This window comes from Osmerus eperlanus, chromosome 26, assembly GCF_963692335.1.
Source record: "Osmerus eperlanus chromosome 26, fOsmEpe2.1, whole genome shotgun sequence".
Lineage (NCBI taxonomy): Eukaryota > Metazoa > Chordata > Actinopteri > Osmeriformes > Osmeridae > Osmerus > Osmerus eperlanus.
The window spans coordinates 5,698,242-5,717,129 of record NC_085043.1 but is presented as its reverse complement, the minus strand read 5'-3'; the positions used below and the strand labels follow the sequence as shown (position 1 = coordinate 5,717,129).

The 18,888-nt window shown below is 47.7% G+C and overlaps 1 protein-coding gene across 1 annotated transcript; it reads right to left on the bottom strand.

Annotated features, from left to right (window-relative positions):
* Positions 1-8,789: 8,789 nt before the first annotated feature.
* lurap1 (leucine rich adaptor protein 1) lies at positions 8,790-17,035 on the bottom strand. Its single transcript, XM_062452852.1, has 4 exons — positions 16,250-17,035; positions 9,933-10,241; positions 9,861-9,877; positions 8,790-9,591 (listed from the first exon to the last, which is right to left on the bottom strand). Exons 1-4 carry the CDS (start codon positions 16,460-16,462, stop codon positions 9,225-9,227), a joined length of 906 nt encoding a protein of 301 aa, XP_062308836.1. The 5' UTR covers positions 16,463-17,035; the 3' UTR covers positions 8,790-9,224.
* Between the last annotated feature and the right edge of the window lie 1,853 nt (positions 17,036-18,888).

The window sequence follows — 18,888 nt, the reverse complement described above, 5'->3', positions numbered from 1 at the left end:
GTCTGAATTATTGTCTCAGACCGTCCCTGGTCAGAACCAATCTCTTTTCACAACCAGATATTTAAATAATAAACAATGGCATCCTCATTTTGAATTTTCTGACTCTTGCAGGCCACATTTAAATGCAGTTATGCAGTGTCACCACTAGGTGACAGGCATACTCCTCTGTGTTGACTTTTTTACTTTACTGCAACTGTAACCTCCCTACACTGGCTGTCCTCATAGTTCCAAAAGACTGTTTGATAACAGTCCTCATAGTGCACAAGAGTATGGTTACACCATGTTTTCTGATCATTTCATTAATTTGTGTCTGACTTGAAGGAACAACTTGAAAGGAAATACTTCCTTGCAATGTTAACCTCGTCCAGAGAAGAGATCACTTTAGCTGATTGCATTTTTAAAACCTGAACAAATCAACTCGAAAATGTAACCTTGGTCATCTAACTGATAATGTGATAATCCTGTTTTTAGCGCCAGAAAGCAATGTTTACCCTGGAGGCACCCACCACCAACCCCCAACACACACACACCTATCTGCCTGGCTCCATCCATCTGGAAAATCTCCCCTACGGAATCACAACACGGCCTGCACAAACATTCCCTCATAAGGCATTTCACCTCCAGGAAAATAGCTTTTTGGTATCGCAGTAATCCGGAAAAAAAAAGCAGGCGGGTATCCAATGGGATTTCTCTTTGATGCCAAAAATATTGGCAGCTGGAAGTGATCAAATGATGGTGACCGAATATGACCCCAAGTGCATGATGGAGGAAGAAGAGGAGGATGGAGAGGAAGAGGAGGAAGGGCCACATCTTTCCTCTGTTGCAGTTCACAGGTCAGAGTTGACCGGGCTTTTCCCGTCTATCCACACTCCATTGTTGATGTAACAAGGTCAAATGACACAAGAGGACGAGACGCCTCCATTAAAGCATGCATCGTTTGGTTGATGCACCTGGATAATTGATTTGAAGCAGAAAAGTTGTCTTTGACCTTTCAGGGGGACTTTCACTCATGAGCTTGCTAACATTTTCCAGAATGGGATAACATGACAATACCTGACCAAACGCTCTCACGTAGGCCAGTTGTTTTTGAAGAAAATAAGATATATTGAAATATTGACCAGAAGCACGGGGCCTTTCATGTGAACAGCCTGTCTTGGCACTAGCCTCCTCCTGGGATTCATGGGAAAGATTTAACAGCTTGACATAGCAAATCCTGCATTGATCGCAAGGCATTAACTGGTGCAGCAATCGCGGGTGTGGGTTTAGCCCCTGGCATTGACTCCTGTTGGCTCTGAAGACCTTACATGTGGGTCAGAGGTCAGAGAAAGGCGAGTTGACTCGAAAACATGCCCCGCAAAGGAAATGAGAAAATCCTCCGTTCCTGCCGTATAAGACTGATCCTTGGAGCCTCTCCCTTGAAAACCAGTGTAAACAGAGTGAAAAAAAACTCTCTGTTTGGTTGCCTGGCTCGGATGCGCTGCCTGTTGGCTGAATGGATTTCGGTTGGTTGTGGAATGTAAAGCCCCTTGCTAATCTTTCCTCCCTCCCTGACGGTCTGCTTGTAGGGAGACTGACATCAGCCCTCGTGGATGTTTTCACAGTCTGGCCTGAGCAACCTCCACACGGGGAGGAGAGGGAGAGGAGAAGGTTTCGAAAAGGGGGAGTGAGATCGGAGAATGGCGGTGGGCGGTCAGGCGAGGGAATGGAGGGAGAGGAAGGTATTTCTGGTATCTGGGACGACTGTGAAGAAGAGTATTACCTAGAAGCCCCCCCCCCCGGGTGCCTACCTCCCACAAGGTGCTCTCTGCAGCCCACCCCTCTAGGCGTTCGACGGGGGATTCCTCACATCCTGACCTCATCGTTCCATCTCATCCTCGCTCCCTGTCCGCCCACGACACACGCTCCTCTTTACACGACGAACTCCCTTGCATCACTCTCCGTCCCCACACCCGTTCCCAATAAACAACTCACCGTAGACACACAAACACACACACACACACACGGTGTGTACAGTGAGATACAGACCCACACACACGACTGGCGACGCACACAGAGGAGGGAGCATCGCGGGAACTCCGCTTCCATTGTCGTTTGAGTCGGATCGCGAATTAGGCAACTAGGTCACCCGAGCCCGTTGACAACAAACAGGATCCAAGTGGGTTGGTTGTGAACGTGAGGCGCACATGCTCGCAACAGAGAGCTTTTGAAAACGACCACGAGCGGCAGATGAAAGGGGGTCACGTATTTGCAAAGCGATGTCTAGTGTAACGGGGCCTAGGAAGAAGGTCTTGTTAAAGCATGGGTCACAAAGCATCTTTGTCTTTGGCTAATTGCACGGACAAAGTGCTGAATGGGTTCTTTTCAGCAAAAGATGCTCAATTAAGGGCCACATTAGACGTTCACTTGGACAGAGCAATAGGGTGTTGCCCTGACACTTTGAACATATCCCCCTCAGATGAAGAAGTGAAAACAGTCCTCTGCTCTGGACCAGGTAAATGTTCTTGACTCGAGTCAGAAAATACAGAAGACGACAGGAATGTTCTCGACACTGTGTGTGTGTGTGTGTGTGTGTGTGTGTGCGCGCGTGGACCCCCACTACCTGTCAGCAGCTTAGCTCAAAGGGTTTTCTCTTTATGAGGTGTCTTGCTCCTTTAACACATTACTGGCAGTCTCTGACATTCCTTTGACCTCTGGAGACCAACCAGGACAGCAAAGCAATCATCGCTCGCATGATTTACATCATGTGCCGCATCAGTCTGGTTACGTGATTCCAAAGAGACTCTAGGAAAGACAACTTTCTTCAAGCGAGTTCGTCCGGGGGCTGCGTTGCATGAAGCCTTTTTTTCGAGACAGATCGATGCCGTTCCATCACATCAGGGCTGTTTGATCAGACAAAACAAACGACCTCAGCAGGAAAACCAACATACATGGGCGCCCTTGAGGTGAAATGTGGACACGTTGAGGCTCTTCCTTCTGAGAACAGCCAGGGGACCCATAGGGTCGATGCATCCCATCCAATCTTCAGCAAAATGTGATTGATGACACGTACTGCCTTGAGACTTTTTCGCCCACTCCCCCCCCCCCACTCTCCCCCCAAACACGCACACACGCCCGCACACACTCTAACCGAAACCAGATGAGTTTCGATCCCTAATGTGCCAATGGGTTACCGTTCTATAATCAACAACGCTCCTCAGGGAACCCAACAGGCCCCCACACACACGTTTGGTTGCATCACTCTGTGGGAACGCTGTGGCCTATTTCTGCCCCTTTGTTCAGTTCCCTCGACTTCCCAGAGCTCCAAGCATCCTCCGGGTAAAACAATGTACACTCTCACAACCCATCCCCAGGACAGCCAGGCATTCCAAGATCCCCGCTGAAGGTTCCTCACCAGCAAGGAAACGACGGGAATTATAAACAGGGAGAAACAGGACGACACTGGAGCTCTAAGTATTTGTGTGACGCAGGCTGGTTTGAAAGTCAGACCCAAAACAAGATTGAGATTCCAGAACTGAGGTTTTCGGTGACTGTGGTCTGGGAGTGGAGTGTATTTGTCTGGGGTGAGGGGGGTTGTGGAGGGGGGGGGGGGGGGTGTTGGGAGTGGGAGGTAGGCCGCACTAGAGTGAGGTTCAGGGCAGAGTGGAGTAATGCAGCTATGGTTTCCACAGTACAACCAAAACAAAGCCTAGTCTGTTACCATGGAGCTGTTCTCCCTTGCCTGGTCTGATCTAGCTTGGTCTGGCAGGGTCTGCCCCCCCCCCCCCCCCCCCCCCCCCCCCATGTTGACGGATAATGAAGGTGGCTTGTGGTGTTATTCTGTGCAGATTTAGAGAGCCTTGTGCACTTTAGAGTATTATCCTGCTATTATCCTGACATAAAGAGGGATTTCGGATTCAAGGCACATATTTGGATACAATCATATCCAACAAACCAAACTGTACTATATGGTTCCATAACCAACAGATCGATTTCCTCTGGACTGGTGTCACTGTACAAAGACTGGTAAAGCCATAAACATGATCAATTCGCCAAGGATTCATTCATTTATTTGTATGCATGTGTTTGTCCAAGTACAAGCATATTCAGGCTTTCAAAGCCTCAGGAGGTCCGCCGGGTGAGGAGGTGTGAGGCGTGCACCCAATGTTTCCACACACAGTTGCTCAAATGGCTCTTTATGATCAGGATGGTCTGGTTTTGATTTTGCGTTCACCAACATTTCTGATGGGCTCGTTGGATCTCCGTCTCTCTCCTGCTGATCTGTCTCTCTGGTGGACCCCCCTTCCCCCGACCCGACCGAGCCTGTCCTGCAGTTAACCCCAGTCGGCAGCTCTCCTCCCCGCTGTTTCACTGCTCTTTCACAGCTTCCTCGCACCCTCGGTGCTGCCCCTGAGTCAGCTAGCAACCCTTCACTCTGGCTCGGCTCTGTGGTCACCCTCCCAAGGTGTCTCCATGCGAACACACGCACGTCAACACAATCCATGTGTTTTCCGGTTGCTCAAATCATACGCCCTCTTGGGACTCATTTGTAGCCTGCGTTGAGGGACACAACTCTCCAGACACTCTCCAGACACTACAGATCAATGTCCCCAAGAACGGACACGGGCCGGTGGCACGCCAAGCCGTGGCCATTCAGGGATGAGTCTGAGCTCAGGCGACAGTGTTTTTCAATTTCGGTCTAATCCTCGGGGTGGGGTTGACGGAGGGTTTCGCCCACATCTTTGTGTCAGCCCAGCACGCAACCCCCGCCCCCCCCCACTCAACCGCTTATCGCTTCCCCAGCTTAGGATCAACGACAATATGCGGGACGGATCCCAAATCTTATGACCCACTCCCCTCGCACCCACCTTCCCCTCCTCTCACCAGGGCCTCCTTAATCCAGTCAAAATATGATTTACGTGCGTCCAGACCAAGAGCAAAGATGTTTATCTGTTATCGAAGAGGTTATCAGATCATTCTGGGATGTGTTTGTGCTTTTAAAACTCCACTCAAGGGATTGAACTGTCTAGTGAAGCTGCTACTGTAACCTAAATTCAATTGCTGAAGTCTCAACACCATTCACCCTACATGTTTACCTTTCCCAACTCAGTGTAAGAGAGTAGTCGACATTAGAAGACAGTGTACATTGGATTTACACTGTACAGACCACCACTAAAAGCATTTCTTTATCTGGCCTCTCTCAGATCCAAAAGTGAACCCCTAAAAGTCCTGTGGAATGTAGTTTATTCAGCAAAGAGTGTTTCCGGTTCAGAAGAAACTTGATATGTGGCGCTAAAAGAACTGTTTACAGGTTTGGAGAGAAGGGATGGTGGGAATGGTGGGAGGGGGCGGGGGGGGGGGGGGGGGGTGAAAATAATCGATAAGAGAATCCATAGTAGAGGCAGCCCATTAACAGCATGGGAGCCATTTAAAACCATTACACTGCTGAATGAGGCTGAGCTGGGTCTCTCTTTAGCTTTCGCTGCTGGGAAATATTTGATCCAGTGCCAAAGTATTCCAAAGACAGTTTGTTGGGAACTGGGAAATCCGACCATTCTTTAACTTCTACCTCAGATATAAGGGTTGAATGAAGGAACACCAAAAAACGTCCGTAACATTTAAAATAGCTTTAATCATCTGTTCAAGAAGCTTGCACATTTGCATATTGCATACAATTATGAACATCAATGCAAATATCAATCTTTAGACGTACATCTATGCATTCAAAACAAAACAATAAAGACTTTTCTTGGCAAAATATTGCATTTGAAACAATAAACAATGCCATGAGGAAATGTTTCACTCATACAAGCAAACTGTGTGAACTGGTCCAGTGCATTTCAGTCAGTCTCAGTGGCTTGTCTTCCAGTCCTTCCTGCTCACTGTGGATCAAGTTTAGTTGGGGGCCAGTTCGGACCACAGTGTCCACACAGTGGGGTCCTGTTGCTCTGCACTTCCATCTCTTTGAACAGGGAATTGGAATAAGAACAAAACAAAGTTAAAGTCACGGTGGAAAATAAAGGGAAAACCTAGCGTTTAAAAGGCGCCATTCTTTCCTGAGCTGTCAGGTGCTTGGCGACCCCTGTATGCCCAACGCCCGCCAAAACGCAGGGGAAACAGCAGGAAGCTGGAAGCAGACGCCTCATTCAACTTGTCGCCGTGTGCCTCCTTCTACTACACCCCGATTTCAACCTCTCAAAGGCCGGAACACCCAATTAGCCAGTCTCCCGAACCACTTCAACGCGGCCCCAGCATTAGACAAGAGAGGCCGAAAGCTTCTTTGTGATACCTCAGATGGCTGTAACAGGGGAACTTGCTCTGTAATCTTGACAACCACACAGTGGGAAAATGAGGATATGCTCAGGTTAATCTGCCCCAATAGCATGACATTGTGACCTAGCAATGCTCTATTATCCTACGGTATAGTTTGGATGACCAGATGTATTTCCTTACCTTAAAGACTGATGTGTAAACAAGTGTAATTACTGAGCATTAAGGACGGTAGTCTTAACCATGTTCTAATAGCTCAAAGGATGTGAGCAGTTTACAATGTTCTTGCTCTATATTGCTTCTCTATTTTACTGCCAGTTGGAAACATTGTCGAGGCCATTACCATGGTAACTGACTGGATATTGGTTACTCTGCAATTATTTCTGTGTTTGCCTGGTGCCCAGAATAGATGATACAAGTGGAGTACCTGCATCCCAGCCAAACCCTACAGTATGTTGAACCCTTGGATTAGGTTTTGCCATTGCATTTGCACAGCGACTTCAAGCGCAATGTGAGTGATCATTTGTCAGCCTCCCTCTCCTTGTCCAGAAAGGAGCATACAGGCTACTGTACATTGATTTGTTCAATTGTATCTCAGTCAGCAACGTTTAGTGTGTCGTTGACTCCGTTTGAGAGTTGAAGCTCTCCCTTGTTAAGGACAATGATCCCTTCCAGAATGTGTGTAAAGTCTCTTCTAAATATGCTAATTTGGACGGAAAACTACACAGAGTACATAGGTAACACAACACACTCTTTGGCCTGTCTTATTGCCAGCCAACGCATCTGGGATAGAAAAGAAATGAAGCTTTACATGACAACATGGCTGCACTGGACATCACGGAACATTCCTCTAAACCGCAAAAAGGTCTTTATTTCATTCACTGGCATGCACATTCTGACGCTCACCATGGTGAGCCAAGCACAACCAGAACAAGGGATGGGGAAAGATCTCCATGTTGCAGTCACGGGTCACTCGGACTGAACATTCTGAAACCCTTCTGCCTTCTTTCCCAAGACTATTCCATGAGCATTGTTCCCTCTGTGCCACTCTTAAAATACAGTTTGTTTGTGTGCGCTGGCGCTGGAAGTGCTTTTTCCAGCGTGTCATCGTGGTGGTGGAAAACGGGAGGCGAAAATGAGGAAGTGTTGGAGGAAAAGTGCCACGGCGCAGTTTAGCAAGTAAAGGAGGAGCGGGGGGGGGGGGGGGAGGAGGAGACCAAAGACTGCAGGGAAAAGGGAGGAGGTGGAGGAGGCGGGGAGGCTGAAGTGAGAACTCATCTGAAACCCATTAAGAAACTAATGATAGCAGGGCTCAGCAGCGCACGGACAAGCTAAAAGAGGAGAACCGAGACTATAAGCCTGGGGAAAGTCCAAACTCAAAATAATACTATTATTATTCTCCTGACCTGATCTGAAAAATGAGCTTACCACCTGATAGTTTAGTTGACAAGGAAAGGGGTGCATGTAATGCATATGTAGAAGAAGTACGGTATATACTTCTTGAATGACTGGGTGTGAAGATTGCAAGTGCACATACTGTTTGTTTTCCTCACGCATCGAATACTGTTCCCACATACCGTTGACCAATGGGAGGGACACTGAGATGGGCAAATCTCAGAATGATGAATGATCAGGAGAAGCTCTGCTTAACTGTACCCCCCTGAGACCCCACCCCCACCCCCCCACCCCCCGAATCTGACAAACCAGCTGTGCACAGCCAGGCATACACACACACACATACACAAACACACACACTTGGCCAATCTGTCTCTCTCCACTGCTGTCAGTAGTCGTGGCAACCTCAGCCTTTAAGTGTGGACCTTATTAGCTTTTCAGTTGTGGCAGTATTGTGTGAAAAGAGACTGTACAGAGCACAAAAGGGCTCAGTGATATCGCTTTTTTTTCTCTCTGAAGATCGTATTAAGCTTTTCACACATTTTTCATGATTCAGCTAATAAAGTTGTCAGCACATGACATGCAATATTTCCCCTGCCAAACCATCAATTCCCATAGTCAGCAGTCAAGAGAAAACTCTGTCCAATAAAGACACAAGCAGAGGATTTGGAAAAGGCCACAAGAAAAACTCCACTAGAATCAAGATTATCATAACAACAGTGCAGTCATCTCGGCAGAGGAAAAACAAGCACATTTAGTTTAGGGTTACACCAGCCTCTACGACTGCTCTCCAAATGAAACATACTGCCATAATCCAAAAACAACAATAGCATTCAGCCATCATTTTGAGTTTTCAACAATCTCTCCCGCTAACACCTGGTGTACAGAGCAACAGTGCCACAGTTCATATGATATACATATTGAGTTAAGGTTAAGATTAAGTACTGTAGGCGTCAACTCCATAATGACACAGGTGAGGAACAGTGGGTGGATGGTGGGTCCATTCTAAATGAAAGAACTCCATGCTCTGCCTATGTTATGGTGTGACGCCGTGCTGAATCTAAACAACACAAAGTAGCTATCTGGCGGTTTGCTCTCTACCCCAGATACAAATAGATATAGTGTCAGATACTTTTTTTATATATTCCATGTTTCAGATCTATTTTAGCATACATTATTTAACATACAGTATTTGACTTGAAGCTAATCAGTGGGGTGGATAGGGATAACTTTGGTCATAGTAAGCTAGCTAGGGGCTACAAAAATGATTGAAACAGATTTGGATTCTTCCAATTTTCTCTGCTATAGAGTTTTTTCAAATGCATAGAAGCAGGGCAAATTATTCGAAATGAATTAAAATATAAATGATAAAAGTACCGTCCATGTGCTTTACCCCTAATACTGACATCATTGTTTTGTACGTTTGTAAGTGCATTCACAGGAGTGAACAGAAATATTGTATTCTTGCTCAGTCACACCTCCTGTCTTTCCCTGTGGTAAATCACAAAGGCCGTCGTCCATCTTTAAGAGCCATCAGCTTCCCCCCTCGAGTGTAGAAGGGGTCAGGGGGTCAACCATCGCTCTCACAGAAATGTCACGTCATCCTGCGACTGGACCCATCGCCAGTGCGCGTCGTACTCCAGGTGCATTTTGCCGTTCATCTTGCAGCCTTCCAGGTCTACCTTGCCGTTCTTGTAGGGTTTGAGTTTGGGGCTCTGGCTGTTCCCCAGCCGGTCTGCCAGGCAGGTCCGGGCTGTGCCGGGACCCCCTGCTGGCCTGGAGGCCCTCTCCATCACCCCGTTGCTCTTCCCAGGCTGCTTCTGCCCGGTGTCCTTGGTGATAGGGTTTCTTTTGACAGCCTCCGTGGCCTTAGTCCAAACGGGAGATGCGTCTTTGGGGGGTTTTGACTCGACTTGGGGAGAGCCACGTCCTGCCCCCTTTGCTGAGATTCTTCCAGTTCCAGAATTGGTACCAGCTACCGGTCCTGTACCGGCACTAGAACTAGTACTTGCTCTCGAAGCACTAACAGTCCCAGGGTTTTCCCCAGTACCTGCCCTTGTTTCTTGTCCAACCTTAGCCCCAGCTCCAGACTCTGCTGCAACTTTAGCCCCAGCCCCAGCCCCAGCTCCAACCTTACCCCCAGCCCCAGCTCCAGCTCCAGCCTTAACCCCAGCCCCAGCTCCAACCTTACCCCCAGCCCCAGGTCCAACCTTACCCACACTCCCAGCCCCGGCCCCTGCTCCAACCTTACCCCCGGCCCCTCCCGTGGTCCGGCTGATCGTCTCAGAGGCCAGGGTGTTGGAGCAGAGCACCGACTCGGAGCTCGAGGGGCAGTACTCGTCCATGTCGTCGGCCAGCGTGTCCAGGTAGCTGCCGATGGAGATGTTGTCCAGCTTGTCGTTGGGGTCCTGCAGGCTGCTCCAGCTGCCCCTCCAGGAGGTGTCGGGCCCCTCGCCCAGGCTGTACTGGCTGCTGGTCAGGCTGCTGCAGCGGCTGGTCAGGGTGCTGCGTTCCTCCAGGAGCCACTTGACCGCCTCGATGCCCTCGTGGACCGCCAGCAGCTGCTGCAGGATCTTCACGTCCACCGAGCGCAGGTGAGCCTGGAGAGAAGGAGGAGGGAACAGAGGAGGAGAGAGGGGGAAGGGGAGGGGCAGGGGTGGAGAGAGGGGGAAGGGGAGGGGCAGGGGAGGAGAGAGGGGGAAGGGGAGGGGCAGGGGAGGAGAGAGTGGGAAGGGGAGGGGCAGGGATGGATTCCAGGGAAGCGAGCGGAAGGAAGAGGAGTGCAGCAGAAGAGGGAAGGAAAATGGTTTAGTTTCGTTCTTCACAGATAAAAGTCCAAAAGCAGTCCATCGTGAACTCATGGAACAGAAGTAAAAGTTGGTAAAAATCCAAGTTAAAAATGAACCCCTGGATATTACCATGTGTTGAAGGAGGTTGAAAACTCTAGTTGGGGAGTGGAAAAAAACACACAACATCACTGCGACCATGGAAACAACCCCAGAACACATTAGCAAAGGTCTGCCCTGGTGAGTAGGGCCAGGAAGTAATGTAGTGCATGGTCTTGAGATTAATGGCTTGGCTTGACAACATCCATCTCCCTCTGCAGATGGTCCAGTGCCTGTCACCGCAAAGTATACTGTGTTGTCTGGACATGGCCCAGGCCTAGCAGAGAGACTCTAGCCACAGCACACACTTAAAGCACCTCATTCACTCCAATCTGTATTCACGGATTTCAGGATCAATACACACCGTTAATGTAAGGTTCTTTGCCCTTTGCCCTTTGGCAGTCTTTGTGTACCTCTACTATTTCCCCTAGCATCCATGGTCCCGTAAGTCAAATCAATACATCACTGGAGGGTAACCTATTGATGAATCCATCACACCAGTCTACTTATCTCATAGCCACTGCATATAATAAGTGTTTGGGCCTTCGGGCCTGTTACTAGGTCTGTTACGGCAATAGATCTTATTGTATCGATCAGGCATCCTTCTTAGTCACCATCATTATGGCAAAGATTATTCTGAAAAAAAATACAAATAGGGTCTGTATAAATGGAGAACCATTTGACAGTGAATACAAGGAGCCGCAAAGCCTGCAAACTGTGCTATTGTGCGTGGAACAGACAAACAACGTGTATCCGGCCATGCTAAGAAGAAACAAAACACATTTCTCCAATCTGATTCACGCCAGCCGATTGAGCGTCCTTTGAGTGAACTACACTCCAAGCAGGAAAACAAAAACAATCGGTTGAACGCTGCAGTACCGCTGGCCTTTCAACGGGCTTTGGCCCTCCTCCATTCTAAGCGTACCCTGTGTATGCACCTCTGCACACTGCCAGCTCAGCCTGGCCCAGAGGGGAGCAAGGCCCAGGAAACACAGACCATCCGGAACATGGAGATGAGGCTGAAAGTCAGAGCTTTCTCAGCACAGTTGGTGTGTGTGTGTGTGTGTGTGTGTGTGTGTGTGTGTGTGTGTGTGTGTGTGTGGTGGGGAGGTGGGTGGGAACCCCTCTCCCTGGTAATTCAGGTGCAGGAGATCTGCTGATGCCAAAGTCAAATTATACAGGCTCCCTCCCCCTCCCCCTAACTGCAATATTTACGCACAGGCTACGAGTTTTACAGATGACCAGACAAAAGACCAGCAAGGTCAACAAGAGGAGTTAACCTGTTAGATTGGCGGAGGAAAAACACGACAGATCGCACCCTCTCCTCCTTCAACGTGAGGAAACAATTTAGACTCACGACATACAAGACCAGCTAACCGCAGAGAATGTTACTTTGAAAGGGTTGACGCGGGATACAATTCAGGAAAGCTGTTTTATTTCTGTGCTCTTTCGATAGCGTCTTGGCATGCAGACACTTTTGTGGTCTGGTTCGGGTGGGGGCTGGGCTGGGTTGAGGCTTGGGCTGGCAGCGTGTCTAGGAGCTAAGAGACTAATGAGCATGGTAGTAAATTTGCCCGACGCTGAGGTGGCACATGCTGACGAGGTGGTGCGCTTAACCCGCCTCGATGCTGATCTCTGCATGTCTACATACAGCATGTCTTCCTTAGCCAAAAGCCAGGACACGTTCTCAAGAAAATGTGCCCTACTCATGCAATTTGCTTCTTCTATCTACAGTGTGTATGTACAGACAGCATTAAGAATTATGGCCAATGCGGGCAAACTGTCTTTTCCCGCCATATTTGTTTATGTGGCGAGCACACGTGGTGTCCTGCTGTCTGTCTTAATGTCCCTCTGTCTGTCTACCTGTCTAGCAGGTTTGGAGTGGACAGGATGAGGGGGGGGGGGGGGGGGGGCGGAAATGCTGGCCAAAGGATGGAAGACGTTTTTTTTCACGGCCAAAAGAGATCCCCCAGTTTTCCGTCTCAGGCGTCAGGCCAGGCACCTCCTGGCCAATCCCCAGGATTTCTGGAGAGCTCGTCCTCCTTCTCTCCGCCATCACTCCCGCCACGCTATGTTCACAAAGAAACACACAGGACACGCAGAATACACAGCCACGTTCTGGCCCTAAGAATAGAACAGATGTCTCAATTCGATTTCTGAGAACGTCAGCACTTCAAGCACATCGAGAGGGCTGTGCTGTCACGTTGACGACGCCAAGAACGAGCTGAAAGTTGTTTCATCACATCTAACTAAGGAGGAACGTTGGTGTCATGTTTGCAATTTCATCATGCTGAAATCAACTCTTTCGGTGCCTTGCATGGTAGCCACAAACACATTTCACTATCATACCGAAGGCGATATATTCATGTTTAGTAGTGCAGAGCCCACACACACATGTTAAAGTCAGTGTGTTTAGATTAGTGTGAGAGCTGATGCCCACACTAGCGAGCCCCAGACAAATGATGTCACACTGAGACTATTCTCACAATGTCAAATGATGTCACACTGAGACTATTCTCACAATGTCAAATGATGTCACACTGAGACTATTCTCACAATGTCAAATGATGTCACACTGAGACTATTCTCACAATGTCAAATGATGTCACACTGAGACTATTCTCACAATGTCAAATGATGTCACACTGCTAACGGCCTCCGCGACCACACTGGTGCAACCCTGCAGTACGACAGAAAACAAGGTCGTACTCACACAACCCTGCTCAAACACACACACACACACACACACGACACAGACATGCACACCCCCACCAGCAACATGATGTCTCCCTCTTTCACCGTGTCTGTCCCTGTGTCCTTCCCCATCCAGACGGTGCCCCTCTGCCCACAGTGGAGGACCATGTCCGTGAACAGCCCCTCTCTCTCTCCCCTTTCCCCAATAGAGCTGAAGGTTGATCTCCCTCCACAGCTCTCCCTCCGTGCCATCTGTCTGCATACTGTCATGTCCCACCATCCCGTGCCTCAGTAGCAACTGACAATTGGCCGTCGCCTACAGTTTCCTGGAAAGCGAAGGTGTCTAAAGACGACTTTAGCCCTCGTAGTCTTCACCCATCTGTCTATCCCAATGGGTATCCGACGTGTCTTTCTGTCAACGTTTCATCTATCGCTGTCTCCCCCGCCGACCCCGTCTCGCTCGCGGTTCAATCGCTTTTTAAGACCGGTGGCTATTCCCTCTGGTCCCATCTGTCTGCACTGTCAAACTATTTCGATCTCGTTCTCGTTCTCTCTTTCTTGTGCGTAAAGGAGACAGAGAAAGACCGCTAGAGATAATGGAATGCACAGTGAATAAGACAGAGAGAGAGAGACAGAGAGAGGTAGAAAGAGCCCTAGGAAGGACAGACTTTTCCTCCAAAACCCTTTTCCACCTCCATCTGTCCGCACTCTTTCCCCTGTGACTTCCATCTGGGCACTGGTGAGAGCGAGGCAGGGTGAGTCATCCACTGAACTGCACTGATGACCTGTCTCTTTGATAAGATACATACAGGTGGTGAGGAGGGCTGTGTTCATTTCCATCGAGTGGAGTTCAAGACCCGAGCCAAACAGCCAGTCGTCTGATAAATGCATGATTGCGTGTGTGTGTGTGTCTAACTCAATATCGGGGAACAGAGAGAGCAGGCTGTCTGTCTTTGTGGAGTGTGGAGACTGGAGAATAACTCAATTTAGCTGTTTAGAACCATGAAGAAATGTCTGCTATTTCACATCTGGTAAACTGGTAGTGGGTAGCACTGAGACAGCATTCACATTCTTGATCGGGAGTGAGTTGTTTCAAGCTTGCAGTGTTTTGTGGTCTAGTCTGATGAGGCTGAGTAGCTGTATCTGGGACAAGAAATGCCAGATGTCTGAGACTCAGAAGATTGAACTAAAGACTACCAGTCATCAAGCATTATTTTGGTCATGGGATGTTTGTATAGATTTCTGCAAATTGAAAAGAACATTATAGATCATGTCTCGAAGAAAACTATTCTAAACAAATTCTAACTCTAGAATGGAAAGAGAGTATTACACGGTTGTCTAGATACCCCTGCCAGCCTCACTGTGAACTCAACCAGACAGATGCTTCAGTGTTATCTCTTCAGATAGGGTCTCCCACGCTCTCTCTCTCCCTCTCTCTCTCTCTCTCTCTCTCTCTCTCTCTCTCTCTCTCTCTCTCTCTCTCTCTCTCTCTCTCTCCCTCCCTCTCTCTCTCTCTCTCTCTCTCTCTCTCTCTCTCTCTCTCTCTCTCTCTCTCTCTCTCTCTCTCTCTCTCTACCTATCTCTCTCTCTCTCTCACACACACAGTAGGAGGTGAGTTCATAGCTCAGCTATAATGAGTGTAGGCAATGAGTGAAGCTGAGAAAAGGATTCTGTCTGTGTGAACGAGAGTATCTGTATGTGCGTGTGTGTGTGAACATGTGCGTTCCCACACTGGGTATGCATGCACCTACAGTATGTCTGGCCAATCAGCAGGAAGGATCAAAGGTGAAACACTGAAACAAAGGACACCTCTACCAGTTATGGTGTGTGTGTGTGTGCGCACGCGCACAAGCACAGTGTGCCGTTGTGTGTACGCGGGAATCTGATGAGATTGCAATGTCCGGTAGTGACTCCTGGGCAGCGCCACTCAATGAGGATGAAATATATGGCCGAGAGAGGCCAGTTCTGCATTGCGTTGGCAGCCTCTCTCTGCCTAAGAGGGAGCTCTTAATCACTTTCTCCCCATGCATCCTCCCATCCCAGTAAGGCTGATATATGAGGAAGGCGGCTAACAAATCAGCCAGCCATTTAGTCAAACTGGGCCTCCAGAGATACTGTATTCCCTTTCACCAAGTCCTCTCTCATTCCGACTCAGCATTGTCTATTAAAACATCTATTTAATCTAGTTTGGAAATCCTTTTCTTCAGACCTGTGGGGGGGTGCATGTCTTGCTTTTCTTCAGACTTGTGGACATCTGTTTTGAACTGCAAGAGATGATTAACTTTTATGTTCTTTGGGCCGCGGTCTTACGCCTCCATATTGTGCAATAAATTCAGGTAATGGACAGACCTTTACACAAATCTTCACATTGTACAACTAAATTGACACGACACTGCGCAAGCGCCTGGAATGTATAGGGTAGGCCTACGCACAAGGGGGAACAAAAACAACAGCCTAGGAGCGTCACTGATGTAGTGCTGTTGTTTATGGATTACGGATGATTCACTGCGCATTGTAAAACAGTAATGCATGCCTTTTCTGAAAAACTAGCTTTTGACTCGCACTAATGGATTTATCTGAGCCTATGTCTAATTATTGGCCGATAGACTCTCCACCCGTATGCTCTTGCCTCTGAGTGGACTATACCTGTTGACACAAATTACTATACAACAAAGAACTATCAATCGACACAAAAAAGGAAAGCACTAATTAGACAACTGCAATGTATGTGTGCTTTTCAGGGTGTTGCCTACGGCCACGTTATCCTTTAATAGCACCCACCTGCCGCTGATGGCATGGAGGCGCATGTTAAATTATTGATTGTTGTAGGCCTTGTCTCTGGATTAGACTAAAGGTGCAGTAAACCAAGAGCACTAGGCGTACTGTTCCTGATGAAGAAACGTTAACAATAGTACCTCTTAAAGTGAGTTGGGAGGTGGGAGTATAGACTACATTGACCATCCAAGATCTACAGCCTACCGGGCGCACAAATCACAGGGAGAAAGTGAGAAAGACTATTCTATTCTTACCATGTCGACTTTTAATTTCCTTATCTTTTCATCCAGACTCTTTCTTCCTGTGTCACTGTCTTTGGGCTCGTGTGAATTTAACTTGGCATCTCCGCGGTGCAAGGATGCTTCTTCCCGCATCCACTTCAGTAAGCCCTCCGGAGTCTTCCGTCCAATTTTGACTTCTATGTCTTTCAAATCTGGAATAGACTCGCTGGCTGTGCCTTCATCCATAGTGGTCCGCGTTTTGATGAGTCAACGGCGCACTATGTCCTTTCTGTTTCTTGGAAATCCTTGTTTGTGAAGTGGCAAAAGCAACCTCTTTTTGCAACGTCTGGCATCCTACAGGACTTAAATCAAATCGAGTTGTGCATTGATTTAAAAAAAATACTGGCTACCATGGAGCTACTAATCGTGTAGATATTCAAAAAAAATTATCTCCTAATAGAAATCCACTGTCCTTTGGCAAAGGCATCCTTTACATGGTAGGTCAAAACACAGCCCCAGTTTCAGTACAATCGCTGAATATTATGCAAATCGGTGTTTTAAAGTTGGTAGCCACGAAATGTTCTGATCCGGTCAGGAGACTCGTATGTTCACATTTCTCATAGTGTTTTCATTGGCCAGCGTGCGCGATGCACCTATAATGCGGTCCATGGAATTATTCACAGGCGTACCGAATGTTATTTTCACGTCCTTCTGATAAAATCATCAATTGGTTCGTCTATCCCTCGACTTTGCTGCAGCAAGCTGCACGCAGGCGTCCAGACGCAGATTCCACCTGCATGCGACAGCCGCAGAATGAAAACTGAGCCAGAGCGCACAATTTGACTGCCGTAAGTACTGTAATATCTGTACCAAAATGTGTGTACCATCGCGCCGCCCACATTCCCCTTTCCTAAGAACGTAGTTCATACAAATACCCTAGTTATTACACTACAATTCAGCGTGTCCCGTTGAATCTAACATTGGATTATGTGTAGGGACCGAGTTAAACGATTAAACGATCAGAGCGTGTTGCGGATTTCTTTTCAAGTTTCAGGGTTCATTCGGTGGTAAGATCTTATTCCATATGAGGGGTTAGAAAAATCTATCAGCAGGATGTTTTGCCACCCCACAACTATTGCTATGATAGTCATCCATCATAGGATTCACACCAGTTGTATCATAGTAGGCCTAACAGATTTGAGCATTTGAGTAAACAACAAAGTTTACTCTTAAAGGGAGAGGTTATAACACCTCAGTCACTTTCAGTGTTTCAGGCCTCAATTTTTTTACGAATGAATTTCAGAAATGGCTTAATCCACAAAACAGTGGAACACAGTACATTTTAGTACAAGTCACCCGTTGTTATGCATTTCATGGCTCGTACGTATTCTTTCCTCAAGCATTGTGCAGTCCAGATTCGAACCGCCTCACCATGAGCTCCAAACTGGGAAGCTCTTTGATGAGGGTAGCCTAGAAACGGTGAAAGAACTTGAGTCATTTTCACAATCTGCCTCTCCATCATTGGTGTCTGCTGTTCTCCCAGTTCCAACTCCGAAAAGTGGGTAATCAGTCTCTCATTGGCATCCTGAGTGACTTCCTGTGCCGGAGATCCTCTCAGCTCTCCAGAAGCACTGTCTGGTTAAAGATTACACTTCTAAAAGGTCTGTACACTGCCAGCTGGCTGTCTACACCGTGGACTGGACGTTTTTACTGTAGTTTTTACTAAGGAGATCCAGACATGATGAGGAAATGGCCCTGCTCACTTTCTTAGAGTGAGGCAATGTTGGAAGGTGCTGGTGATGTGAAATCATCTGGTCAGCAGGTGTGTGTGTGTGTGTGTGTGTGTGTGTGTGTGTGTGCGTGTGTGTGTGCGTGTGTGCGTGTGCGTGTGTGTGTGTGTGTGTGTGTGTGTGTGTGTGTGCGTGCGTGTATGTGTGTGTGTGTCTTAATATATGATTAATGATTCAAGTGACACTCTTTCACGCTTCATTTCTCTGATTAGGGCTGATCTCCAGTCCGATGATGACATAAGCTACATTGAACTCGGAGAGGAATGTTTCAGTATGATTTTAGCCAATCCAGATTTTGGGTCTCAACCTTCTCAAATATGAGAAATGTTTTAGTATATATATTTATTTATTTTTGTACAACCAAAGGATGATAGAATGTAGGTTGTTGATATGTCTGATGTTACACAATGCCAAAGGAAATAAAAGATTGACATTGTCCCACCTCCACATTCAAGATAGAACTCTACCCACTCAGTAAGTACACTCTGAGATATGGATCACACAACCCACTCCAATGAGTTATGCAGATAGAACATTGTATAACATTGTAAAACACAAGTTACACAATGTCAAATCCTATTGAATACGCCTAAAGTATTTGAATTAAAACCTCTAACACTGTCTATGTCAGTTTACATGAGAACGGCGATGACCTCATGAACACATGTGCCCCCCCCCCCCCTCCAGGTCATCGCTCACCTTGGTGTTCTCCCTGGCCCTTGTCCCAGAGTGATGACATCACCAAGCAGCTGCAGACAACACAACAGTGACTTAGCTCCTGTTAAAATCATTTAGGAGGAAAATAGAACGGGTGAGAAAGAGAGAGAGAGAGAGAGAGAGAGAGAGAGAGAGAGAGAGAGAGAGAGAGAGAGAGAGAGAGAG

Bases quoted from the DNA above. Each gene is read 5' to 3' on its own strand.
- lurap1 (XM_062452852.1), bottom strand. From the start codon at position 16,462: ATGGATGAAGGCACAGCCAGCGAGTCTATTCCAGATTTGAAAGACATA. The intron at 10,242-16,249 runs GTAAGAATAGAA...CCTTCTCTCCAG, and splicing joins GGAAATTAAAAGTCGACATG to GCTCACCTGCGCTCGGTGGA.